We start from the raw sequence: 27,984 nt of genomic DNA on the forward strand, positions 1-27,984 counted from the left end.
TGCTGCCAACGGGCTCTAAAGAATGTTAATTTATGTAGGAAACTATTTTGTTTACACATAGCGGGAACAGAGTTTCCCCTTTAAAAACGAAACTCGACCTCAGTCAACCAATATATAAGTTGGTTGTTTCTTTCGATTTTTGCTTGCATCGATATAAAAAATTCTTTTTTTTTTACAAGATCAACCTTTGTCAATCATGAAATTTTTCAAAAACTGTTACCTAGTAGTGGGCACAGGACTTCCCTGAGCAGCGCAGAAAATACTAATGGGTTGTCCTTCATATCTGCCGATCGTACGACTTAAATCATCCGACGTTAATCTCGGCGATCTGGCACTTATCGGTTCTGAAATCGATGGAAATTTCATGGAGAAGCGTAAGAATCTCTTACGAGAGATTACCTGGCAGTTGGAATAGGAAATCCCTGAGCGTTGCAGGCAAGCACCACGTCCGTACCCATACGTCTAGGATACGCTCTAAGAGTATCATCAGTAGAGAAGATCGGTGATTTAAATCCGACCGGTTCTACGAGAAATAACGTGACGGAATGATCAATCGCTCATGACAATCCATGACGTCAATAATATAACGAGCGCGAAGATTATTAATTAAATAATTAATTGACAAGATGTTTCCAGTGGGCGCAAGAATAAAAATAAATAAATTCAATGTCGGACATATAATTAAAAATTCCACTTGTTTTAATGTAATTATGAAGGGTATCAATGAGATATATCCATGTCTCACCTCGAAATTGGAACAGGGTAGCCTTGTACCGGGCACATCAGATTTACCGCATCATGCGATTTAGTCTCCATGAAGTCAACTTTACGTATACTTGGCAATTTAGGTTTTGCACTCGAAGTGGGTTCTAAGAAGTGCACAAGAACGAAAACAAGCATTGTTAAGCACGGAAACCGGTACTGTTACTAACCGCGTAATGGGGACAGGGAACCCTTGAGCGGGACAAGTCATCGACACCGCGGTGGAGCTAGGTGTCGGCCTCACCACTTTTATATCAGCATTTGTGAACTTTGGTTTTGCGCTGGACACCGGCTCTATATTGAAGGAACGTTAGAATGTCAAATATGTCAATATGCATTTCGCGAATGCTGAGACTGGGTATCCCGAGAATCGGAGGCAAGACTAAACAAAATTGTATTTCAAATACAATATGTGTAGAATGTTATTTAAAAATAAAAAAGAAAAAAAAAGAAAATGATTGTAATAAAATAAAATAAAATAAAACTTAAAATAAATTATAATAGAATAATTTAAATTAATTTAAAATAATTTATAATAGATTATAATAAAATAAAATAAAATAACATAAAACTTTTTTACTCCAAACTAGAGTTACACAAGAAATAAAATTTTTCTTCTCAAAAATTCGAAATGCAAAGTATCCCGTATTTCAAATGTTTATATCAATTATGTGTACATATGTGTACATCTGAAATATTCTCTAGTCCTGGATTGAAACAGAAAACGACAGTTATTAAACTTTTAAAGGCCGAGAAGAAGCCGCGCAGAAATTAAGCGGAATTTAAATGTTTGAATAACAAGGACGCGATTAAACCGGAAGGAAAAATCGATGGCTTCCCTTTAATATCCACTTTCTCTCGCGTTTATTCAATCACTCTCTACATCGTAACTGCGCATCAACCGATATATTCAGAGACAATCTCTATACATTTGATATACCTGTAGCTCGGCACGGGGAACGCTTGAGCTGGACATGGCAAAGTTAATGGATGATCACGTTGCACTGTGTACGTCGTGTAGGTACGAGAATTTTCTGTCATTGGAAATTTCGGTTTCGTACTGGTCACCGGTTCTACAAAAGGGGAACCAGATTTATCAGAAGATATTAATTGTTACGTATAATCATCGAAGTAAAGTTAATAAAAATTCTATCTATTCATTCAAGATCGAATCATGTGATATATAAAAAAAGAGAAGATTGACAAATTATTATTCAATTAATGATTCTTGAATAACATTTACCGTAAATTAATAATCTTCTATTTTAATACTTAAGAAAGGCCCCATACACCGGGACAAGGTAACTCCATATTGGCAATCAGCCGCCTATATTGACTATCCAGTGCTCGGCAACCATCGTGAAACACTGGCAAGGATAATTACTTGCCATGACGTGTCCTCGGTGACTTCACCCACCACAGGCGCGATCAAAGACCGTCCTGAAGCAGATGGCGAGGATAGCTCTGACTAATATGAAGTTAAGGAGCAATTTACCTGAATGCCGGTACGGGAAACCCTTGAACGGGGCACAATAAAGTCGCGACGGAGCCCAATATCGCATTCGGATTTGTCGATTTCACGTCCAGCGCCGTTAATTTCGGTTTTGAGCTCGACAACGGTTCTACAGGTCATATCAAAAATACACACGAGCAAATATCGAATCGTTGGCCGTAGAAAATCGATCGAAATCCGCGCGTTTTATATTTACAAACATACGTACTTGAAAACTGGGACAGGATACGCTTGAGCAGGACATTGCAGTGTTAGACCTTTGATTTCCGGAATCTCGAATGTACGGCTTTTATCGATAGTCGAGAACTTGGGCTTCGCGAAGCCGACCGGTTCTATAAATTAAACTTATAGTCAAGAGTAAAGCCGATTTTATTAATTATTTATCATAGCATTAATTTTATTAATTATGATATCGATATATTAAAACACTTGGAATTAAATTTCTAAAAGAAATTATTTTGTAGAAATATATAAATATTTTGTAAAAATATTTTGTAGACATATTTTGTAGAAATATATAAATTAAAATAAAACCGTAATATTATATAAATAAATCAAACAATATAAATCTATACAAGAATTTATCCTCAAAGGGTTGAAAATTAAGATTAACTACAACTTCGTTTGTTCCGAAGAAATCGATACTGGGACAGAGTAGCAGCCTTACGAAGAAGACACTCTCACTTCCCCTCGCAATTCTCCTTTTTCCACGATAATATACGGAAGATCGACCAATACATCGACCTACCTATACGTGGCAACCGGAAACGCCTGAGCCGGGCATAGCAACGTAAAGCCCGTGCCTTTTGTAATGCGCAACCCAACGTCGTTTACCGATGGAAACTGAGGCTTGGTGCTCGACGCGGGTTCTAAAAACAGAACGCTAGACAGTCCGATATGCACAAAGCGGCACCAGGTTATTTTAGATATGCTGGAATAGGGTTGGCCCCTTTCATCAACATCGATAGACATTGATACCGAGCTAAACTGCATTAATAGCGAGTCAAGAGTAATCTAATCGAATTAAACTGTCATAGAAGGAAGAGACACACTCTCACACATAAAAAGATTGCAACAATATTTTAAAATTTTCTAATCGATCGTTTTAAAATCGAATGGAACACAAAAATCTTTAAAAAATCATGCCGGAAATATGTGTGAAATAATTAAAATTTCTCGATAAAACATTTTTGTTATAAAATACTGTGTAAAAATATAGATCCTTGATTTATTAATATTCTGAAAATAATTAACTATTACAAACGCCTACCTATAGAAAGGTACCGGAAATCCTTGAGCAGGACAAAGCAGAGTAACGTTTCTATGCGAAGAAACGCTAAATCGTTGAAGATCACTCGAACCGGATAATTGCGGGCGCGTGCTGGACGCTGGTTCTGGGTGTAAAAAGATTATCTTTTGCGGTAGAAACACACTAAGAGGTCTTTACCTGTACGATGGAACGGGGAACCCTTGGGCAGGACACAGCAATGTCATTGCACCGCCGAGATATACTTTGAACGTCTGCGAATCCGCCAGCGACGGAAATTTCGGACGAGCACTTGCGATTGGTTCTACGAAAGTTTCAAGATGTTCGAAGAAATATCGATAAAACGAGATATATTTTCTATCATTTATGTTATCAATCATATAAACTGAAGATAGAATATTTATAAATTATAGCGCGATAATAATAATTAAATTTAATTATTCTCCGATTCCATAATAATCGACAACAATATTTAATAAATATAAGATTAATATTTTTATAACTATTTTTATAATATACATAAAAAATAATCTCTAAATATATTTTATGTATAATAAATAGATACTATTGATTATTATGGGAATTACAAGGGATGAAAAAAGAAGAAAGAACAACGCGTGCACATATATCAGTCCGCAATTTCCTCTCTTATTCTTTCTCCATTGTTCCGCATTGCGGTCGTGCACCAACTGGAATATAGCCTTTCTATACGCATTTTACTTTCTTATGATATGAACACTTTGTATACCTGAAGGCTGGAACGGGGAAGGCCTGTGCCGGACACATGAGAGTCAGCGACCGATCGCAGTGAACTGTGTACGTACGCGAGTTCTCTGTCATCGGAAATTTCGGTTTTGTGCTGGCGACTGGTTCTATAAGAAAGCGAAAGAAAGCACGAGCGTACAACGCGAATCTATAATCGCACTACTGCAACTGTGAAATGTCAACCGGTTGGAATCGGTGATATTTTTACAATGTTTATATCCCTTCGATTTAAATTGTTATAAAACTGAGTGCTGAGACAGGTCATATTAATATTTTACATTTACCGGAATACGTTATTAATTAATATAGACAAATATTTTCGGATAAAATAATTTTAAAAAATTTATAAACTTGTTAAATTATTATGTAATATTAAAAATAATTCTAAAAAATGGATAATAAGAAATAAACTTGTTAAATTGTTGTGTAATATTAAGAAAATAGTTGCAATTTCAGAGAATAATCGCGATTTTAATTGCCCTGTCGCTCGCATATTGCTTCTGCCGCTTCCGTATTATTATTTTATTCTTTATTCCTAAAACCTAAATATATCGCGATATAACCTTGTCCCACCTATGCGACGGGACAGGAAACCCTTGAGCAGGGCAGGGTAGAGTCAAAGTGTCTCCTTGATGTGAGATAAATCCACGCGAGTTATCCATTGTCGGAAACTTTGGGCGTACGCTCCCTACGGGTTCTACAAAAAGACCGAGTGTGAAAGGAAACGTGTCAGAAACGTGCCGACAACATTACAATGATCTATTTATGTATGCCAAGGGACAGGGAATCCCTTGAACCCATTGAAATAGGAAAAGAGGATAAGCAGTTTGTTATTTATCTAGGTATTATATACTTCCAAGTCATAATTCAATATTTTTAAAATACTGTATCAGAGATTATTATAAGAGATGCCTAGTTTTTTAAAGTTTTTTTTTGTTTTTCATAAAATGTATTTCCACGAATTTGTAAAACTATATTTTAAATCGACTTGAGAGGAAAACAATTTACCCTACCTATAAGACGGAAGCGGATATCCTTGCGCAGGACAGAAAAGCGGCAAGCTTCCGTTGATCTTCGTCACGAGTCCAATTAAGTTGATGGTACTCGAAAGTTTTGGACGTGCGCTTGCTATAGGCTCTGTCAGTCGCAGCCCGAGAGAAAAAGAGGACAATTATGAGCGAAAACGACGATGCTACGAATCGCGAACTTCGACTTACTTGTGAAACGGAACAGGGAACCCTTGAGCGGGGCACAACAAAGTTGCAGATCCGTCTTTGATCATGCGAAATCCTCTGATGTCGTCTATCGTCGGGAATTTCGGTTTCGCGCTGCCGACTGGCTCTAAACATTATTTAATCAAATATATCGCCTTTTGGATTACTACAAAATTAAAGACGACGGGGAACCCCTAAAACTCTTAAAGAAGCTTCCAAATTTTCTGAAAGTTCGTGATTGATCATAAAAGTATAACGTGGCGCGACTTTATCTTTCGGCGCTGCGACGATTTTTCCGTGCACAAATATTATAAATGCAAATAGTTTTCGCCTCACATTTAGTCTTAAAAAATGAAACAGAATCTCTTCTTCCTGCCTCTCTCTCTAATTATTATATTTTACAAAACTATTACATCATTAAATTTTTATGAACGAAAAAATATATTAAAATAAAAAAAATAAAATCGTAAATAAAATCATCATGCAATTATGCAACTATGTAAAAACCGTATTAAATTGAAACCATATCGCTAATTTAAGAAAGATGTAATGTGAAATCGTCATAAGACGTGCTATCATTGTCAATTAGCTTCACCGCAAGTATGGAATATTTAATCGCAATTTCTAAATGGAGGATCAACTTGCTTTAAGAGACTCTAGTGACTCAAGGTATATTTGATGATATAATACCTATATGATGGTACCGGAAAGCCCTGAGCAGGGCACATGAGCGGCAAAGTTCCATTCGTATGTATGACGAGGCCGTTTATGTTGCTAATGCTGGGGAATTTCGGGCGTACGCTTCCCACGGGTTCTATCACATTATGGAATCCAGGACGGGATCCAAGAGAGAAAAAGAAAAAATAAACGCAATGATTTCCGCGTCCTGAGCGACTTACTTGTACAAGGGAACAGGGAACCCCTGAGCGGGGCACAGCAACGTAACCGAGCCGTCCTTCGTCGTGCGAAAACTCCTGGAGTCATCGATCGTCGGAAACTTGGGCCTCACGCTGCCGATCGGCTCTGATCATATCGTTTATAATTGGGACTTGCGCGTCCGCGGCGAACGGTCATCCCGAAGGATTCGCGTTCTTTATGGTCTCTACCTGAACAGGGGAACGGGGAACCCCTGTGCTGGGCATATCAGGGCCTGGGAGCCTGCGATGAATGTCCGGAAACCACGTATGTCATCTGTAGACGGAATCTTTGGACGTACGCTGCCCACTGGCTCTAAAAAGCATGTTTTTGTTTTTGCGTCTCCCGTTTATAAATTTGATATAATATAAATTATGGATTTATCCTTTCCAAAGGACGAATAATTAATTAATTACAAGCAATTTTCGTGTTTTGAGAGAACGATGATACTAGATATTCTAACTAAATCAATGAAAAGGAACAGGGAACCCCTATACTAAATACATATGCATGCTATCTTGCAAACTTTACAAAGAGATACGCTACAACAATTTTATATAACTATAATAGTATTAGGGACATATAATGTATAGTAATCTCCTAAGTTATTTTTCTTTAATGTGATCCTTTAATTAATATCTGATATTTTAAATAAAACCTGATTTAACAATAAAAAACCTAATTAAAATCAAAAGTATAATATATCAGGGTCATTTAATTAATAAAAAAATTTCTGTTTTTATCCCTAATATAATTAATTTTATCATTATTATTAAACAGAAGCAATTAATAATCTGCTCTTGCAACTTCGCAATTAATCCGTTATTATATATTTTTATTTCTTATCATTTTATTATTATTTATAGCATAGAAAAGTAAGTAATTTGTCGTTAAGCAATATTGATGCAGATTATCTCGTATAAAAAAATTTAAATTTTCAATGTACAACCACAAATTATGCTGCATTCTGATCAAGAGTATCCTACCTATGATATTGGAAATCTTTGAGGAGGACACAAAAGCGTTATGTTGCCTTCCAAACACATGGAAAATCCGTTTAAGTTGTTCATAGTAGGAAACTTTAGTTGTATGCTCTCCACGAGTTTTACATAACAAAAAGCCAGTAGAAAGAGTCGTGTCAAGCCCTTGCCAAGCCTCCCCGTTCATTCCGTTAATCATCGTTATTACGGTTATATTGCATCTTGCTCTAGTTAGCTCCTAAATTGTTACATTGCGCATTGTCAATGCTTTGACAAGTTTGCCTTTGCGCTATTGCCTCATACGAACAAAGCAATTCGCTTATCAATGTCATTAATATTCAATAGCTATGCGAGAGTGGCGAAGCGAGAATGATTACGCACTCACAAGTCGCATAATAATACCTAAAAGGATCCTTTGAAATATATTAAAGAAAATCTTACTTAACTTTGAATTAGCTGAATTACGCAATAAGATAAACCGTTGTGCGAAATATATATAGTAATATATAAATCACGAAGATATAATTAAAAGCAGAAGATTTGCATATATTACTTTCATATACAATTAATTTAAAATTTTTAAAGTTCATAAAAAAATAAAATAAAAAATGCAATAATACTTCTCATTTTTTTTAATGAAAAGAAAGAAACATAACTAATGTTCGCACTCAACGGTTTAAATATCACTGCTAATTTGCTGTAAAGATATGATGAATGATTCGATCGATTCCTAATTCTAATTAGTAGCACAGAACGCAACTCGGATGCGTTTAATGCCACGTTTATTGAACGTGCGCAACATCCACACAATGAAATTCTCGGCTGAAAGAACATGTTCTGTAAACTTACCACGCGAGAGCGAAGGACAGAGCCCGGAGATCGCGGAAGGCGCCGCGGAGCGTCGAAAGAATTTCGCAACCCAAATCATATATATTTCGTATATATATATTTCTTCCTTTTTTTCATTTATCTTTCTTTAAACAATTATTCTCAAAACCGATCATGCCAAGAGTCGAGTTTTGGGCGGGGCGGTGGCGCGTGCCCGCAGGGGTACCCTGTCCCAGCATTCAGGTTCACCCACGAGCTTGATCGCACCAAATGCTATACATGCGTTTCGAAAACGAAAAGTTCAAATGCTGATGTAAAAATATCGAATAATCTTTCTTAACAATTGACCTTTCGTATTTAAAAAACCAAGTCGATCAAGCTCGTTGGCCCAAACGATTGCACGTTCACTGAACGTGATTAAAGACCCGAAGAGACAATCGACTTTCCAACAATATGGAAATACTTTGTATAATGATAAAATTAATGTAGATTAAATAATGACATTAATTTAAAATATCAATCTTACATGAAATTCTTCTGTTATAAAAAATCAATTGTCTCCTGGATAATAGTTTCGAACCCAGACACTTCCGCAATGTGATAAATGATTTACGCTAAGGACATTAAAAAATTGACATTTCTAAATTTTCTGAAGAGATATATAAACTAATATTATATATAGTATTGTAAATTTGTTATATAACGTGTGTTGTGTTAAGTTTTTATATTTACATTAAATCGACAGATAAACGAATCGTTGAGCGACAATAATTTTATAAAAAGAAGTTGTTTTATAATTAAAATTATTTTATCTATATAAAATAAACACTGCAATCAATTATATCATATGCTAATTTATAAAATTTGAAAGTATGAATTATGGTATCCAGGTCCGAAACTAGAAATACGATTCTGATTTCGTTTGAGAAACAGATGCGGAACGCGCGCTGACTAATGAAGCTGTATTCTTCCGATTACATCGAAGGATTATCGAGAAATATTTCTAGAGAGCGGTGCTGAATCAGAATCGTAATTTCCGTATAAAAAGAATGAGACACTTTTGCGTTTTGACTCACCAGTAATGACGAGACGTCCCTTCGTAGCAGATAATCTAGTTTCACCTGTGAGCCTGTGTTTCGTGCGACATTGGTAAGTCTTATATCCATCTTCGGGTCCGACGTCCCTGATGTGCAATTCTCCGGATGGCAGCACCAAGTATTTTCCATCTAAACCCGTTCAGAACACATACACGTTAGTCATTGCACATTAATCTCACTCTTACGTGACTCGTCAGGATAATCGATCGACTGATCATTTAATATCGCATAATATTAATCATATATCATTACCAATCGTTTAATTGATTATCTGTCTGTTTAAAGCACACACGTATTATTCAGCATCAAGGGCAAATCGATTATCCCGATGCACGATGCAGTCGCACGATGCTCGAACGATATAAACATATAAAAATTGCTTATGTACTTGAGATATGTACTTTTCGAGCATAATGCGATTTTGATTAATAAACATGCAGTGTCCTTCGTCGAACGTTGAATCGCCACGGACCTTTCATCAATCTCCTACTTCAACATTCGACGAATTCTTTACGAAATCCAAGCACGTTCGCCAAACAACAGCATGGGAATCTTGCGTCGCATAAAGAATATATTATGCGGAATCACGCTTTTATCTTTTTGCAAGTGAAAATTCATGGCGCGCAACATTCCTCTTGCTCATTCAAGCATCCAGGAAATCTGTTCTTTGTGTTTATTATAATAAAAATGAAGACAATAGAAGATGGCACCTTTTTTATCCTATACATATAAAGTTTATAAAATTTATTAGCAGAGATTTATTATAGATATGATTAATAAACGCTTTTAAAAATATTCTCCCATTTTATTATCATTGTCAGACATTATTTATCATTCAATCTCCTTAGTGTATTTAAATTATTGAAATATCTACGTACAGAATACACAGTACTATTTAACGAAAATTAACTTCATCTTAATAAACGAGATATAACGAATCGTTTAATCCGTTAAAGTTATTCTCTATCATGGTTGAAATTGCAATTTCAACGCCTCTAACGAATCTGATCGCTTTTGCGGCCGAGTCCCATTGGCAAACGAGACTTCCTGGATAGGCGAACTAGTTACATGCAATCACATACAAGCGGTATCCATAACCATTTAGCTACTATCACACACAGAGAAGGACACAGGTGAGAAGAGATGGATAGACCGATCGAATGACCGGAAAAAAATCGGTGGAAAAGAGGAAGAGAGGTCTGGAACAGCGCGAGCAGCGGCAGTCAACGTCGTATAAATTTTTATATAGAATCCCGCATTGCACGGCAGTTTTGAAACGAGGGGCGTCCGATTACAAATGGAAACATATATCTTGCAGTTTGCACGCGTGTCGTGATACAATAGCGTAGTTCGATTGGTTACTTGGTCGATAGAGATCGGAGACCGATGGAACGATTTAGTCGACCTGGATTTATATTTGTGCCACTTGGCAACTAAGTTCGTATCGACCGTAAAAATTCATTTCCTTTCCTCGCCATTCTCTCTGTCCCCATGTGTTTTCATATTTGTTAAAATTTGCGTGAAACCATCGTATTGCAGATCTTGTAATTAGGTCGCATTGTTACTTGTCACGGTCGAGCCGAGGATAATTTTTGCATAAATACAAAAGCGATCGTCAAGCGGAGTGTCATTACTGGATGATGATTAGACTCATGAGAGAATCCTTGAACTACATTGCCGTATACGTATACTAATAGCTTACCGAGCACCGTAATTCTAACTTTACCGAACGCTCGAAATGCATCGCTCTCACAGAACGAATAATACGAAAAAAAAAAACGTAGTAGTTTTGTTTTACAAATGTATAAGAAAGTAGAAATATTTCTGCAGGAATATTATCTCATAAAATATACAACTGATGAATAAAATACCAATGAGAAGAAACAAAAATAGAATATAATTCCATTCATAGAACACATTCCGTTTATCTTTTGGCCATTTTTTGCAGGATGTGGCAATTTTGCAGATTACGATTATCTTAAAGATAGAAGATTCACGCGACATTCGAGCAGAATGAGGATAACATGAAATGTTATGCATCGTGTACCGTAATCAGCGCTAGGATATATATCAGTAGTCTCGTCTTCGATCCAAGAGTCAACCTCGACGAATTCGGCGACGAAGCTCGGTATGTGACACTTGATAATTGCGGCGTTCCCCCGAAGGACGTGTTCGTCCATCACGTTCACTGCATACCGCTGCCCGACAACTGCAACCAGACACCGGTTTCCGGTTTTACCATAAGACGCAAATCTCCAATCTAACAGGACGTGTCGATCGTTCGACGATTAACGATTTTAAGAGATATAAATTCAAATAAAAAGATTATGGTAAACAAAGTGTTGCGACTATGATTAAATTTTTAGATTCGAAAATATGTTTTCATTAATTTTAATTATATTAATAATTTGTACAATATTAATTAATAATTATATTAATAGCTGAATATTAATAATCTAATATTTTTATATTAAATACTGAATATTTTGTTTTGGATACTATTGTATTTGTACGTGTTTACGCGAATTTTTAAAAACATTTTATTTTGAATAACCTAATTTAATAAATTTATTGCGTAATGTCTCAATATTTCCTTAGCTGAATTTCTTATAAAAAAGGTTGGCTTAGGTATATTTCGAAGTCAATGTTTATGTATTATTTAAAGGAAATAAGACCGGAAAATATTACATAACATCTGTTGTACTAATTCAGACAATTTGTTAGCTGATAAAATATTGAATTTATTATACGCTTTAACAAATCCACTTTGAATGTTTATGCAAACAATGCTAATAACAATGCTAATAACATATTGACATTTCGTATCACAAAATTACGAAATATTATATTACGAAATAAAATTTATGCTAAGAACGCGTAACAAACCGGTTATTTGCTTAATTAAGCACAAAAATATTTCAGTAATTATATAAATAAATTGTTCCGGAAGTAAAAGCTGCTCAACAAATGATTCAGACGTTATATTCGCAAACTTGTACGTAATCATATTTTCAATAATTCGATAAACTCCGTTCGACAATACATTACATCTGACTATGTCATTATCAGGAATTTTATTCATGTCACCGTCATGTCTGTGAATTAAAATAAGTTCTACTGTCGCGGACAGCTCTGAAGAATATGTTCCTGCGTTTGTCAAAGAGAACCAGTCGCACGACCAGTCTTGAAATAGACCCGATCGATATTCAACATTACAATTCGTTGCATATATTCAATAAACAGGTTGCGCGCAGGTATCCATTGCAACGATGTACATGAAAACGATATCTATTTACACTACATGCATTTTATACCAAAGAAATCCAAGAAACATAGTGTATATAGCATCAATAAGAAGAAAGGAAAGTGCGCGCAAGATATTGAACTAGATGATTAAGTCAGTCCTTTTGTTTGGTGATTTGCGCCTTCTTTAAAGAGAACCTGTGTCCTTCCGGTTTGCAAAAAAAAAAAGAAATACAATGCAAAGTGCATCTTTTTATTTTTTGACTACCATATGATTGTTCGTCGGCGACGTAACTGCCGCCGTTGGAATCGATCCATCCCATCACGTCCACGTGGTCGGCCACGAACGAGGGAACTTGACACTTGAAAATAGCCGCGTTGCCGCGTATCGCGAACTGATCGTAAACCTGAACTTCAAAGTACTGGGCTACCACTGCAATGAAGCGAGAAAAAAAGAGAGTTTGGCGTTTGTTCTAGCTGTGAATGTCGCCGGTGCGCGCTTTGATCGCGATCGCGTCGATTAAAATTTCAATGAACTTGGCTGTCGGCAAACTGACTGCTGCAGCTAGTTTCCGATCGTGCCTCTATCAAGCGTGGCAAATTTCAATTGCACCATAGACACCGATCCGATTAATCCGACTTAATCTAATTGCAAATTATGAGTACACCCACGTTCTTATTTTCTAATTTCATAGTGATTTCATTCCGCGAATGACATACTGAAATATTGTAATTTAAAAGATCAGTATAAGAGATCTCATGTTTTAAAATAATATTTTTCAAAATAATCATAAACCAAATTTTATATCTAAACTGTTAAAAAAATTATATTATAATTTTTATTCTTATTTTCTACAAATTCTGATTTATTAAGAAATTTATTAAGATCTATTAAGATTTCATTACTTATTTTTTTTGAAATATACAATAATGTGTGCTTAGGCAATAATATTCATAACTATAAATTAGATAAGAAAGAGATTATAATTATTATAGGGCAGTATGATTGAAACAAATTAAATATAATAAATTAATGTTTTATATCTCATTAATTATCATAATATCTTCGGATATTGATATCTTCGCGGTCATAAAGCAAATTCGATCATGCCAGAATTTGTCGCCAGAAATAACCCCTGAACGATCATCTTTCTCTCTCTCTCTCTCTCTCTCTCTCTCTCTCTCTCTCTCTCTCTCTCTCTCTCTCTCTCTCTCTCTCTCTCTCTCTCTCTCTCTCTCTCTCTCTTTCTCTACCGAAAGTGGATCAAACTCGCGCGGGCGTTAATTTGCTTTTCGGACCGATTAATCCAGCTTAACTTAATCTGAGGATCACACCGAACGAAGTCGCTGCCAGCCACATGCTCTGCCTTTATTCACCCTTGCCGATCGCTGAATCGGAAAGGGCAAACTTTCCAGGCAAGATCCGCGTTCCATTCCATCAACCACCAACCTTCCTTTTCACTATCCGAGAATGCGCGAATAACGTGAATATATAATATATGCATGGATGAACCATCTCTATTCATCTGAAGCGAGTAAATCGTAATTCAATTTGCAAAATAATTCATCATAAAAATAAATATATTAATTGGTTTTAAGAGGATATATAAAGAGAAATGATTCACCTAAAATAAGCAAACAAAAAATTGCATTACAGAACAACTAATTTAGGGAAAAATTATGTCGAAGGATTAAAACGAAATTATTCCGTTAATATTAATTTCGTGTAATCGACGTAACGCTAAGTACCCTTTTCCTGCTGACTATTTGTACTATACGTGGAGCCATCCTCAGCCAGCCACTCAATCACATCTACGAAATCCGCCACAAAGCTGGGCACGAGACACTTCAGAGTTGCCGTATTTCCGCGTAAGACGAACTCGTCGATGACTCTCGTCTCGTAGAATTGCTGGACCACTGCAATGCGCGAATTCTCGAAGAGATCATGATATAATAAATCATGATGTAATATATCATGATGTGATCATGATATATAATTAATCTGCTTTGACGTACGCTACTCGAACTGAATCTGAAGGACGATTAAAATTCTACATTGCATCATGTTTTGCGTCACTGGAACTATTATTGCTTTCAGATGTATTTTCGTGTGATTTTTGACATGTCGATCTCGACATTTATCTCATAATTTTCAAATATGCTTCCAAACATAATTCTTTCTTATTGTGTTCGAAAGTAAGAGTCGGAATAACCGTAAGTTGCAACCGATAGTTGTCAGGGAGCGAACGAGAAGAAAATGCACGAATTTATTTGAGGGAAGGAAATGAGAATACGGGGAAAGAAGAGAATACAGAAATTGTTCCGAATCACAACAACGCATACTACATCGGCATCGATCGGCATCATACCGTACTCCTGTCCGGGCGTGTAAATCGTCCCATCGTCGGCCACCCACTGATCCACGTGGACGAATTCGGACACGAAGCTCGGTATTTTGCATTTCATGATCGCGCTGTTAGCCCGGATCACGTACTCGTTCTCGGCTTCGGTGACGTAGAACTGCGAAACGACTGCCGGCGCGGGCAACGCGTGTTAATTCTTTGAGATACGGTGAAAAATGAACCATTTTTTTTAATTTTTTGATAAATTGAGTAGATTCCTAGTTACACATTGATGAAAAAATTAATTCATCTCACTTTGTACAAAATAAATCAATCAAACAAGAATTAAAAATATTTTTACAGGAGATATCTTATGTGTTAGTTATCGATTTTTTTGTAAATATGTATTTTGATAAAAAAATACATATTTACAAAAATACATTTTTTTATTTAAGGAGTTAAAGCTGACGAATCAACGGACGATAAAATATATACGCGGATGCGTAAATCTTGCAATAGGATTGTAAGAGAAAGAGTGAATATGTTATTTTGGTTAAAGATATCATGGACATAAATAAGCGACAAATGCGTTTCACAAAAAATTTGTATATGATTAGGCGAGAAAAAAAAATTTAACACAATAGCGTCTGATTAATTGTCATGTAAGAATTTGAACAAGTTAAAATTTTATTCTTACAAGTCTAAACTTAATTTTCTTAATTTTGAGAATTTTTTTTCAATTTCTTAAAAAATTGAATTAAACTGCTGTGAATTCTTGAATCATTTATTTTCAATATCCTTTTTATTAAAATTAAATTGCAAAAGATTAATTTATTATAAAAAACTAATATGCGACATCCTAATTCATATACAAATTTTGTACGGGATGCCTAAAATAATTCAGGACGAATCTGCAGTACCCTGTACGACTGCTAGATCCTCCGGAAGGTAAACCTCTCCATCTTCGCGAATCCACGCTTCGACAGTAACAAATTCTGCGATGTAACTGGGAATGCTGCATTTTAAGATCGCGCTGTTTCCTCTTATAACGTATTCAGTCAATATCTCTGGATTGTAAGGCTGAGTGACGACTATATGGAGAATGTAAATTAATATAAACAAGTATTCAATAAAATAACAAATATTGCATAAGAGTCGTTTAAAGATATATCTGCGTTATACAAGTATACAAAATAAAGTATGTGTATGTGTGCGTTATACAAGTATACAAAATAAAGTATATGTATGTGTGTGTTTATTATTCATAGTTTTATATTATATTGTAGATGGAAAAGAGGTTTGTCTGTGTTGTGCGCGAATTGATCACGAAAAGATATAGTTATTGATATTCGATTTGTCGTTCTCACTCATGAAAAAAAAATCAATCTGTTTAAAAATATCACAATTATACCAATAAATTAAAGCAAAAAATAACATTTTTAACAAATTTGCAGGATAAACTGCTTGCAATCTTTTACTCCCGTGCTTCATGAATACTTTCATATGTGGAATAAAGCGCCATTGAGATAATGCAATCACAAATTAAACGTAATAATTCCAAGAAAATATTCTTTCTGTGCCTTTGTATTTGTTGTGTTTTTTTCGTGCTTACTGGACTATAATATTATATCACAACGAGATGTATAATTCATTCTAAAATTTTCCCCAGAGTAGCTTTTCGACCAAACTTCCTAAAATTTCCCGTGTTCGTCATGGGTACGATATCGGCTTATTTTCTTAGGCCTGTCATAATTCGCGGCGTGAGAGTCACCGGATGGTTCATTAACCTTCATGTATGTATGTACTGCCGCCGCCGTTCACAGCCGTTGTCGGATTATCAGACCGCGCGGCCAGCGGAAACGAATCGTTACCACGTGCCACTTTGAACTTTGACAAAGTTGGACAAGGGGACGAGGTGTCTGAGTAGCATGGGCACAGAGGGTGATATGACCGGAAAGAGAATTTCCTCACCCTGTGTACTTATTGCGCATATTTATTGCCCGACGGTTCATTACACACATAACAGTCGTCATACAAATTGTGCAACGCCTGCACACTATAAATCAATTAAAATGCATTCAAATGATTTAATTTGCAAAGGGCAAATATATATATATATACACAAATTATTTCCAAATAAACCAAATAATTTATTTTAGATAAGTAATTTGTTTATCGAAGCAAAGACAATGTGTTATGACGAATAAAAATATTTCCAATTGCTACTTTTTTTTCTTTCAGAATTCTCTAGCGGGAATTACAAAAATTCTTTATTTTATACCGCAAGAATGATATAATTGATATGATGATATATCATTTTTTTATTTTATTAAAAATAAATTTTAATAAAAATAATTATTATCAGATTTTTCATGATGTTTGAATAAAAATAAATAGAATAAAAAAAGAATATAAAATCTTTCCGGCATATTATCCCTTTTAAGGAGAAATTTCTCTCTGGAAGGATAGGAGAATAAATATACCGAATGTACGAGAAAACATGTGCTATACCATAATCAGTAGATGATTTGAAGGTTGAGCCGTCGCTTCCCACCCACGATTCGACCGACACAAATTCGGCGACAAAACTTGGTATGGTGCATTTCAAAATAGCCGCATTTCCACGTATTACGTACTCCGATACAACTTCCGCCTCGTAATATTGAGTCACGACTGCGAAAGATAATGGCAAAGATAATATTATAATGACGCATTGTGTAACTATATCGCATATCGCACGCTTCCTAAAATCACATCGTGTTGCGTTGTTGCGTGCTTAATCGAGGAGAATCAATTTTCTCGGTTCAGGACACAACACACATTCTTCAATCATTATGATATGCAAATCATTGTATACTTGTAAGACAATATCTTGTTATGCGCGTTGATTTAATCTCACAAATCAATTTTGTAAAAATGAAATAAATTTCTCTGGAGGAAATTAGGCAATCAAAGAGATTGCAATCTATTGCAATCTAACAGCTAATATTATACAATTTGATGCTCTACTATGCTATGTAATTGCACAAACTGATTCTTAGATAGTAAGTAGAAGAAGACTTACGAACTTCTGAATACTTAAGAAATTGTAGTAGTTGCAGCTTTCTTAAATCAAATGTTAAACACTAATATATGTAAAGGTTTCCACTCATTTAAATATAAAGACAGTAATTTCTGAGATCAGTTTAAATAAAATATCAGCAAAATTCGCGATGAATATTGTGATAAGGAGAAATCTGTTACGGTATCGACGACGTTGACTAGTTTACCATTCGCTGCCCACGCACGTCCCGATTTTCCTAATATCCTAAAATAAATATCCTAAAAATCTCAGATTGTACCGTTGCCCTGATCTGGATCGAAAGAGTTTCCCTGGTCATCCTGCCAACCAACGACTTGAACGAATTCCGCGACGAAGCTCGGTATACTGCACTTGAGAATGGCCGCGTTGCCGCGTATTACATATTCATTGTTGACTTCGGACTGATAATACTGATGCACCACTGTAATAAACGGACGAAATAATCTACGTGTACTCGTTTCTGCTATTGACTGATAGGCGTCCATTGTGGCATTTTAGTTTCCAATGATTGGAAATACATTTATCAAAATATTTTTGACGAATTGTATTTTATGACGACGCTGCTTGAAACTGCTCGATTAAAGTGTACTTTTACAATACAAAGATATATTGACGAATGATACCTTTAAACATGTGCGCGCGCGTGAGAAATTAATTTTTCACTCAAATCGAATGAAACGACGTTGACGACAGCTTTGGACGATACATTTTGTCACCACTTTGCGAGCAGAATAGTTCGCGTTGTCGCATCTTATATTAGTCGTAATCTGACAAACGAATCTTATGAGGGTACGACGTTGTAAGCAAACAAATTAATTTATGAAATACTACTATAAAAATATTTATTATTATTTTTATTATTATAATTAATCAGCATTATGCAATATATATACTGTTATATTTTCTATATAACTAATATATGCTATTATAATTTCTATATACTATAAAATATCCCATGTGAAAAAAAGCCAAATTAAACTAAATATTATTTAAACAACCCATTTGAATACACACATGACGCGCTAGAAACAAATATCGTATAACTGTGTGGTTTAATAGAAAAACAAGAGAGATAGCAGATACATTGATCAAATATCCGATTCGGCTAGATATATCGAGTTGGGAATAACGTTAACGAGACGAATGACGATGCACACGTATATACATATTGGCCGTGGAAGTGGAAAGTGAGCGACCCATATACTTTCGCGCTCCAAATGGGTTTGCATTTCGCCACGATGGCAATTGAGATCAATATACGAGAAGCGCCCGAGTCGCACGGATGGTGTCAGTTACTCAACCGAACGACACGATGCATTTGTGGCCTCGAAATGGAACATACGAGCGAGTAATAACGACATTATTTCTTAATTGTCTCTGAAGGGCATAAATCAATTGAAATAATGTCGATATATATTTGATAAAATATAATTTCAATATAATTTTATTATATTTTTTAAAAATCTTTTATATTATGCATGTGAGAGTTTTATATTATTATACGAAATTTTTTATCCTTTAAACGATTATAATGAATCATAATGTCTGTTCAAGTTTATGTTGATACATGAATTATCCCATGTCTTTTCAAAGATGTAACAACGAAATTTTCTGCTCGCAAAGATATAAGGAAATCGGTTTTTAGTTTATTAATCGAATGTTTCAAATGATACCAAAGTCATCGCCAGGTACGAATTCCTCTCCCTGATCTGTATGCCAGGATAGGACTTTGACGAAATCGGCGACAAAAGAGGGAACGACACACTTCAAAATGGCACTGTTCCCACGAATCGCGTATTCCTTATTCACGTCGGTGTCATAATACTGCGCCACCACTATAATTTTGCATACAAAAAATAGCGTTCACGATGTGTTAAACACGTGTTTTACTCCAGTCTCAATAAAAATCTACACAAGAACCTTTTAAATATATTTTTTTAAATAAACATTTAAAATAAATATTTTTTTTTGAAAATGAAGTCTAATTAATTAATATGGGAACATTATTATAAAAATTTTGCTATTATATTTTGCTATTATGTATAATTACAATATATTTAATAACTGCTAATATAATGTTAATGCTAAATAATTATTATGCTCTCATCACATGAAAAAATATAATTTATAAAACATATTATAAAAAATTTATATATATATATATATATATATATATAATATTTATTATTTTTATTATTATTATTATTATTATTATTACATGTATATATAAATTTTATTTTTTAATCAATAAAAAATAAGAATAATACTGTGCCGGCCGATAAAACAATGTGACGTCAGGTCTGACATCACCGCATATGATTCAGAAGTATTTTCAATTTCGCAAGAAATATGACATCACGTAGAAATGTGATTACATCGATCGTAAAAAGTAATTTCCTGATTACGAGCAGATTGAGACTGGAGAAGAAATTTAGTACATTAATGCATTCACATAAACGGCGGCGGCAGAGATTGCAAGATATTTAGAAGAGTCGCATTTTGGCCAAATATTATTAATCCAATTATCAGATTAATATCAATATTTACCGAATTAAAGTTCTTCCACAAAACAAATGTCGGATAAATGTGGAAGAACCGTAACGTATGATAAAATGTAGTACAATTATCCAATTATAGCTGAAAATAATATTTTTTAAATTTTTCTATGTTTAGCCATCTTGTATAATATTACTAACTTTAAAAATATACATAATATTATATATTATATATATTATATATATTATATTATATATTATATATTATATATATTATATATAATATTATAACATTACTATAATATTATAATTATTTTCAGATACAAAATTAATAAAAAATGTTAAAAAAAATTTAACATTTAAAATTAATACTGGATTTAAATTTAAATTAAATTTCAAAATTTAATAAGAATTTGCCTTTTAGGCCGGTATTCATAGTCCGTTCTTATATTTAAGATCGTCTTAAGTTCATCTTTAGATATTGTATGTATCATTTTATTGGCTATGGATTATCTGAAGATGAACTAAAGACGATCTTAAATATAAGACCGGACTATGAATACCGGCCTTAGTATTTCATTTATTTGTTTCTAAAACATCTTGAACAGGCTAATTAAATTGCTGAGAAATAATTTAATTTCATTAAAATAAAAATAAAATACACAATATCGTTAACCTTAATTTCAATAGCAGTTATTTTTACCAAATTACATTCAATTTAAAAAATTCAAAAGTTTCTATTTTCTTCATAATTTTAATTGCATAATTTTAATATCTATTAATATAAAGAAATTAAATATAAAGACTTAAATAATTTTTTTTCTCAAAAATTAATATATATATATATCAAAAAATCAGATAATTAATTAAAATTAAAGTTAAGGTTAACCACACTTTTCTCGAATATTTTTATAAAATATTATAGATGGCTAAACGATAAATATTATTTAATGGATAAATGTAGGGATGACACTCACCAGCTCTCACGTTGACATCACGGCTGTGTACCGAACCTGCAGGGGAACGTGCCAAACAGCTGTAGACCTGAGCGTGAACTTCCTGACGATAATCCTCAGCGCGGAAAGGAGGGAATACCAAATTTCCGTTCGGCAAAACCTGTCAAAGATCAATAACCATGTAGTCTAAACTCGTATAATCATATAGTAACAAGCTCGGAAATAATTGATGCGTCTCATCGCATAAATGTAGAAAGCTATAAATATTTAATAATATCATTCGCATGATACAAAAAGGTATTTAATATTAGAATAACTAATTAGCAGTTACTTTAAAGAATAATTCATTATCCATTGTATAAAAAATTACTTTTAATTAGTGAAAAGCTTGCTTTTTTTATTGAGAATATTCATTACTAACATTAATAAGAAGTTTAACAAACATCAAGATTTTTAAGAAAGTTTCGATAAAATCGATCGTGAATAAAAATAAATTTTAATTATATTACTTTTAAACAGAAGTATATTTCCAAACAGGAAGAAAATGAGTTAAAACTTGACCTAATAATACCTGTCTCAGTCCAGGAACGTCTCCTACAGCAGTTCCATCGGAGCGAACCCAGATGATATCCGGTTGAGGGTTTCCTCTTGCCTGGCATTCGACAACAGCACCGGTTCCATTTGAGAAATCGACTCGATTTGGAGGTTCCTTGACGAATACCGGTCCCATGGATACATCTTCAGCCGAAACAACTGCAAATAGAATGCAAATATTTCCATTATAAAAATATTGTGTTTTTAAGCCATTCTGCACCAATGTATGTGTGTGTGTGTTCGTGTTACAAAACCATTTATTTTGAAAATTATATACAATTTTGAAAAATTATAAATTTTAATCTATCAAATTTAAAAAGATCTCTAATTATAATTATTTTTTCAAGATAAATGAAGCTTGTTTTATAATTTTTAAAATGATAAATGACATGCCATGACTTTATATCGACTATCTATGATTTAAGTCGTTTTTTCTAAATATAATGATCAATTTTAGATCAAAAATTGTAGCAGTTCTTTAATTATAAAAAATGAATATTCTATAAATAGAACAAAATGTGAGGAATACTTAATAGCTTATGGGAATATTAGAACGCGCGCGCGAAGCCAATTAATTTAAAACATCAACGATGAGACCTTTTGTCTCGTGTCTTCGAGTTTCGCTTATCATCCGTTTCAACCAGGATATGCGACACCCACATTCAATTGGCGCGTTGCCAATTGCAGCAAACAACAGGTTGTCGGATCTGTTATTGAATAATATGCGATCAACGTCACGAGAGCATAAGGGAGACGACAATGCGTGATTCCTTTTCCGTCAGAGAGCTGTGGTTGGCTTTTGCCGGTATAATCGATAGCAAGAATGCTTCCGTTAATAGAAGATTATATACCATTTATTTATTGTAAACTTATTGCAAATGCATAAACATTACATATTATACGCACATATTTAATAAAAAGCAAGAATGCTATCTTCTCAGAAATATTATGAACCGTAGCAAGTAATTTTTAAAATAATTATACAATTTTATTTGTAATTTTAATATAACATAAAAATAATGATGCTTTCTATCCACTATAATTGCTTTCTATAATTGTAACTTTTAATTATGGCTCATTTTAGGAAAAAAATTCTCACGCAATCTTTATTTATCTGTAAAAATAATTAACTGCAATATTTTTGTAATAAGTTATAGCAAATGTTTAATAATGCAAATTGCTCATTGTATAAAACGCCTAAAATTTATAGGGGAATTTACCGTGCTACTTTCTTCGCATATAACCACCTACTGATTCACCTACGACGACGGCTGCAGTAAAGTGAGAGCAAATAAACCTGATGCAGTATAAAATCAAGTCACGAAGAACCGGTTGCGAAGCGCGCGCCATTGGAGTGAACGACAGGAACATATACAGAGAGAGAGGTATAAAGAACAGGTGTTGAGAATTTTTGTAGAACTGCACTATCTCTGTTACTCAAACTTCATCTCACAGTTTTGTCCTTGTCTCACGCCTTTTAGATCTGCATGCGATCCATTTCATTTGCATGCCGATTGTAACTTTCTTTCAGTACAGTTACATTAAATTATAGTAGATAGATTGAATAGAACACAAGAAACGAAATATCATATATTTTTTATTGAATATTTTTGCTTTTTTTTCTTTCTCTGTCTTGTATATCTCCATGTTAAGCTGATGATATTTAAGCATTATAATAGCATCAGATATCGAAAGTGTGAGAAGAATTAAATTAATATTTAGATATTATAATGATTAACTGGGTGAGAATACAAGACGTTTCAATGATGATTATACATTTATGTCCAAGGGTTGCATTATTTGTGCTTTCTGCAATATGTACATGGTGCAATAACGGTTTATGTTAGAAAAGAATATTGTTGTGGCTACATGTCATAGATAATACGTTGTACGAGCGGATATTGGTCGCAAAAGTACATTGTAAAATTTTTTTTGAGATAGAATTTTTACGCATCCTTAATGAAAGACGAGATTCTTCTCGGTCGACAACCGCTCTGTAATCTATATATAGATGTAGCTCTCTTTGAAACGTCCGGACATACTGCATCGAATATATTTCCAGCACGCACACACGCGCACGCGTGATCACTGCACGTGCGGCTCACATGTGTATTCATTTCGCGCCTGTATGTGTCGAAACGTGAGACATTGTGACGTGCATAATAATGAGAAACATTTCGAAATCATAAAGTCGTCGATTAAGCAATCTTTTGATGAAACTTTTGTCTCGATCTTTTTTTGGCAGTATTATTAAATATTCATTTTTTTTTTATTTTCTTCTGTCTCCATGTTAAGCTGATGACGTTAAATATTACAATAGCATCAATCATTGAAAACGCCGGAAGAATTAAATTAATATTTATTATGATGATTAATTGGATACACAAAAGACGTTTCAATAATGATTGTACATTTATATTCAAGAATTGCGTGTTTATGTTTTCTATAACATTGTTAGTCTAAAGTAAAACTTGCAATCTCAAGCAAAAGAGTGATTTTTTTAATAAAAAAATCTTTTTAATAAATATTTAATAAATATATATTTTCATTTTGCTAAAACTGTTAATTGTCATGAATTAATGAATTGTTTATCATGAATTATTATTTATGATAAAGATTTGTTGCAACGTTTAATTATATTTAACCGAATAAAAAAATTATTTTAATGAATTCTTCTGTCTTTTCTAGTTAATGTCGAAAGAATTTTAAAGTAAATAAAAATTACTATTTTCAAAATTGTTATAAAATTATTAAAATCATATTTTATTAGTATCTATCGATGATTGCAAAAGTGGACATAAACTTTGCTTAGGAAAAATCAACAAACAAAAACAAATTCTTATAAATCTCGGATTCTTTTTACATGGCTTCTATAACTGCGTCTATTTCTAAGACTTCCTGTTGGATACCAAAATAACAAATGTTTCTTTAAGCGTGTGGCTTGTTCTAGCTCAAAATACAGTCAATGCAAGCAATTTTCAGCAATTTTCATCCAATATAATAATTATTAAAATTCAATAAAATAATATTGTATTAAAATTTGATTAATAGCTTATAATAGCTTATAATATAGTCTGCCATCTAAATTTTTTTATGATTTATATTTATAATCAGCACAATTTGGTTACATCTAAAATATTTTACATATGTTTAATCTTATAATTTCGTTCGATTGATTAAATATTTATTAAATATTAGTTTGTTTTAATTTCTATTTTTTTTCAGCTTAAAAATTGATAAGAAAGTTCAAGATCGATGCCACCTATGTTTCATAATAGATAAAGTTCTTTTGAAATATGGAGAGGTTTCACATAACAGGCTGATTCACCTGGTGGCGAGTATTCGCGAACGAATTCAATTCTTTTCAAAGCATGATGTGAGCCTGCATTCTGGGAACAGCAGCTGTTCCTTTCCCTCGACCTCCTCATCCCCTTTATCTTAGTTAGTCTACCCGCCGGCAGCTGCGTCTCGTGATTCTTTGGTACCTACACTCAGGACCTTTCACGGTCCCAACTAACCGCCTGTTAGGTTCAAAATATGCGCTGTGAAATCGCGTTATAAAAAGCAGCAGCGTGGATTGTTATAATAGACACAAAGAGTGAGAACAAAATTGTAAATTATTTATTATTAATAATTATTAATTATTTAAAAATCGCGGTAATCCTATACTATTTTATAATTTTATTACATTTTATTTTATAATTTTATTTACATTTTATTTTTAAAATGTCAATTTTTTTGTTTATTTTTACATTGAATAAAAAAAATTTTTTGTATTTAATAAAAATAAATTAATGCTTTTTGCTAATTTTTGTAATAATAATTAGAGAAAATTTCTCCAAAAATATTTAATATCTAGTATCGTATGCTAAAAGCAAATGTGTATTATAAAGAACAGATTATTGCATCAGCTGACGAAGTTTCACATACTGATTGTGAGATACATTTACAAGATATTCAAATAGGTAATTACATTACCTAACGAATTATGAATAATTCTAATACAGCAGAAATCTCTCGTTGTGATATTCAACATGTGACTTACACAAGATTTTTAAAAATCGTATAGTTAGCGAAAATTTTACTTATTTAAACGAAAACCTCTTAATTATTCTCATAATCTCTCGACTCATTTTTTAATTCTTATATATTCTCTATTTTTTTCATTACACATAAAATATCATTAATATTATAATATCATTCATCATTATTACTTTAAAAAATTTAGAAACTTATACCATATTAATTTAATCTTACTATGTATTTAATACACGAAAGTCATGGCTTGTCTTTCTCGTATAAACATCTTTCCGATCTTTAATACAAATCACATGACCGGCATCCATCAATGTTTCTCGGTAATTATCGCAGAGTCACGCAAAGAGAAACGCAGTGTGAATAAGATCTTTTAGTTCAAAGTTGACTCACCCGTTGTCGATACCAAGACAGCAACTAACAGGAGCATAGCGATGATGTTGACGGGTATCTTGTACCCCCCGCCTGGATGTTCTCGCCACATCCTTATCTCGTTCCTTCTGAGTGCACTTTTTTTCTCTCTCTCTTTGATTTTCACCTAATTTCACATAAAATACACTGATTGAACAATACGTTCGTCGACTGTGAAACAATCGCCGATGGTTCGCTTCGATGATATTTTAAAAACTATTTAAAAAATCTTCTAGAAAATATTTAATTATTAAGTTGATCGCTTAAATTTGGCAAATAAACACAAACTATTTTCGTTTAATTTCATGTTGACTCTTAACCGTTAAAAACACGATTGCCTTCAACGCGTGTGACGTTTTAGCATGCATTAAAAAACTCGCGTAAGCTGATCTCTACAACTTCCAAAGTGTCATGTAATCGATTCTTTATTTGTAGAAATTATGAATATAATTTGAAAGAATGACAGGATTGATATCTCGGAACTAATTCATTATTATTCAAGGACTCTTTCTATTCTATCATAAATATGTTTGATATATTTAAAAAATTTAGTTTTTTTATCATCAATAAATTTATTGTTAAAATAGGAAATCGTTAAGATAGGAAATACTGACAGAGAAAAAAATTAAGATAGGAAATATTATATATAAAATTAAAATAGGAAATACTGACAGAAATTAAGATAGAAGAAATTAATTATGTTAAACACGAAAGTATAATATATTGCATATAGAATAATATTAAATTTATATTTATTTTAGATATCTGTATATTTATGTGCCTTATTATCAATCACAACAGCAATACTTATATTGAGAAACAAAGAGAAAATTTGTTGATGCGTATACTAAATAAATAATTACAAAAGTTGAAGGATTCTCCTAAAGAACATTTCGCAAACATCTAATTCCTGTCATTTCAAGGGCTTTAAAAAAATTAATTTTGAACCGATCACGAACAATATCGTAATTGTCTTTATATATAATTGGAAACTAAATAATATCTAATACGAAGAATCGCAAAATATTTCTTACAGCTTTTACTCTCCTCGCAGTAATCCGTTGCAAGAACAAACGATCAAAATCGCGAGAAGAGCTCTAAAAAGCCAGGAGTCTCTTTGATGTCTATTGGTCTGTGATAATCTGTAGCAGAGAACGCGAAAGCGCTATCTCGTTGCGAAACAGAGTAGAAGTGCACGTGCTGAATCGCTGATAGCAAGGGTTACGGCTGAAGAACAGCGAACAAGCCGATAGAGGGAGGAAGGCAGGGGGGAAAAGCGACCGCGAGAGGGGATGAAAAGATGTAGAAGGGAGAGGGGAGACAAAATGTGGCGGAGTTGAACGGTTCGTCACGGGGCTGCTCCCTCTCGGCGAGTTTATTGATCGCAGGGTGCGGAGCGGTTCAATCTACCCCTCGCGACGATGCGCGCCATGCTGCCATCCGGAACTCGGAGCTAGCCAGGCGGCCACGGTGGTGCGTACATAG

At 33.6% G+C, this 27,984-nt stretch overlaps 1 protein-coding gene across 14 annotated transcripts in view; it reads right to left on the reverse strand.

Moving 5' to 3' along the window:
* Dscam1 (Down syndrome cell adhesion molecule 1) overlaps positions 1–27,984 on the reverse strand; it is a 70,409-nt gene that overhangs the window by 39,898 nt on the left and 2,527 nt on the right. The window contains exons 3-9 of one of the 14 annotated variants that reach the window (XM_083106520.1): positions 26,482–26,626; positions 22,031–22,212; positions 21,481–21,619; positions 15,847–16,017; positions 12,853–13,017; positions 9,321–9,470; positions 1,703–1,835 (exon numbers count right to left, since the gene is read on the reverse strand). In XM_083106520.1, the coding sequence (XP_082962646.1) occupies positions 1,703–1,835; positions 9,321–9,470; positions 12,853–13,017; positions 15,847–16,017; positions 21,481–21,619; positions 22,031–22,212; positions 26,482–26,572 (1,031 nt within the window). In that variant the 5' untranslated portion in view covers positions 26,573–26,626. Of the gene's footprint in view, positions 1–745; positions 870–1,702; positions 1,836–2,005; positions 2,138–9,320; positions 9,471–11,388; positions 11,551–12,852; positions 13,018–14,333; positions 14,502–14,953; positions 15,116–15,846; positions 16,018–17,437; positions 17,600–18,267; positions 18,430–19,681; positions 19,844–21,480; positions 21,620–22,030; positions 22,213–26,481; positions 26,627–27,984 lie in introns of those variants that run through there. The other 13 variants (XM_083106522.1, XM_083106521.1, XM_083106528.1 and 10 more) reach the window with 13 other exon arrangements.

This window comes from Camponotus vicinus, unplaced genomic scaffold (assembly GCF_025532165.1).
Source record: "Camponotus vicinus isolate PSW18456_S1 unplaced genomic scaffold, iyCamVici1.0 SCAF_8, whole genome shotgun sequence".
In the NCBI taxonomy this organism is placed as follows: Eukaryota; Metazoa; Arthropoda; class Insecta; order Hymenoptera; family Formicidae; genus Camponotus; species Camponotus vicinus.